The 1,205-nt window shown below is 39.0% G+C and overlaps 1 protein-coding gene across 1 annotated transcript in view; it reads left to right on the top strand.

Annotated features, from left to right (window-relative positions):
- LOC138862987 (fibrous sheath CABYR-binding protein-like) overlaps window positions 1-19 on the top strand; it is a 1,635-nt gene extending 1,616 nt beyond the window's left edge. Inside the window, exon 1 of the mRNA XM_070126427.1 lies at window positions 1-19. This exon is cut by the window's left edge and continues 1,616 nt beyond it. Coding sequence (XP_069982528.1) covers window positions 1-19 — 19 coding nt within the window.
- Window positions 20-1,205: the final 1,186 nt, after the last annotated feature.

Here is a 1,205-nt window from a genome sequence, read left to right as displayed (position 1 = left end):
TAAGAGCAATGATCCCTGAGGGCGGCGTCGGCGGGGGTGGGGGGTGGGGGGTGGGGGAGGCACTGTGCCATACGAGCGGGGTGGGGTGGGAGGGGGTGGAGTGGGAGGGGGTGGGGGGTAGAAGGGGGGGTGGGGTTGGAAGGGTTAGAGGGTGGGAGGAGAGGAAGGGAAATGAGGGAAGGAGGGAGGGAGGGAGGGAGAGATGTTAATAGACAGGTGGGTAAATAGAGAGGGAGAGGGAGAGGGAGAGGGAGAGGGAGAGAGAGAGAGAGAGAGAGAGAGAGAGAGAGAGAGAGAGAGAGAGAGAGAGAGAGAGAGAGAGAGAGAGAGAGAGAGAGAGAGAGAAGAGAACGAGAGAGAGAGAGAGAGAGAGAGAGAGAGAGAGAGAGAGAGAGAGAGAGAGAGAGAGAGAGAGAGAGAGAGAGAGAGAAAGAAAGAAAGAAAGAAGAGCAAGAGAGAGAAACAGAGGCAGACAGACAGAAAGACAGAGAAAGACAGAGAAACAAACAAACAGAGAAATAGCAAAAAAACAAAACAAAACAAAACAAAAAACAACAACAACAAAAACAACAATAATAATAATGATAGTAATGATAATAATAATAATAATAATAATAATAATAATAATAATAATAATAATAATAATGATAATAATAATGATAATAATAATAGTAACAATAATAAAACAAAAACAAAAATTGAAAGAGAACAACTATGCAAGGTGCCATCACACTAACCCGCTGGCACTCCCCCACGCCATCCGGAATCGCGTCATAAGCAAAGCAAATCGGTGCCAAATAGTGCCATCTTTTCCAGTGCCACGTTCTCTGTGAGAGGGATCCCCGGAGTACAGACAACCGGGGAAAGAGAAAAGGATGGTTTTGTATCCTTTTAGTCGTTCTTAAAGGATATAAATTATGCTTTTAGTTAGGGTCAAATTGAGATCATTTTCTCTGGAAGTATGTTCGTTTGTCGTTTGTTTTCTTCTATTTTCGTTTTTCGTGTTTATCATTGTTATTGTTGTTGTTGTTATTATTATTAGTATCATTATTATTATCGTAATTATTATCATTATTTTTGTTATTGTTATTATCATTATTATTATTATTATTATCATTGTTATCATTATTATGGTTATTATTGTAGTAATGATTATTGTTATTAGGTATTATTGATATTATCATTGTTATTATCATTTTATTATT

The sequence above is a fragment of the Penaeus vannamei genome, chromosome 1, assembly GCF_042767895.1.
Source record: "Penaeus vannamei isolate JL-2024 chromosome 1, ASM4276789v1, whole genome shotgun sequence".
In the NCBI taxonomy this organism is placed as follows: Eukaryota; Metazoa; Arthropoda; class Malacostraca; order Decapoda; family Penaeidae; genus Penaeus; species Penaeus vannamei.
Note: the sequence above shows the minus strand (reverse complement) of the source record. Positions and strands in the feature narration are given on the sequence as shown.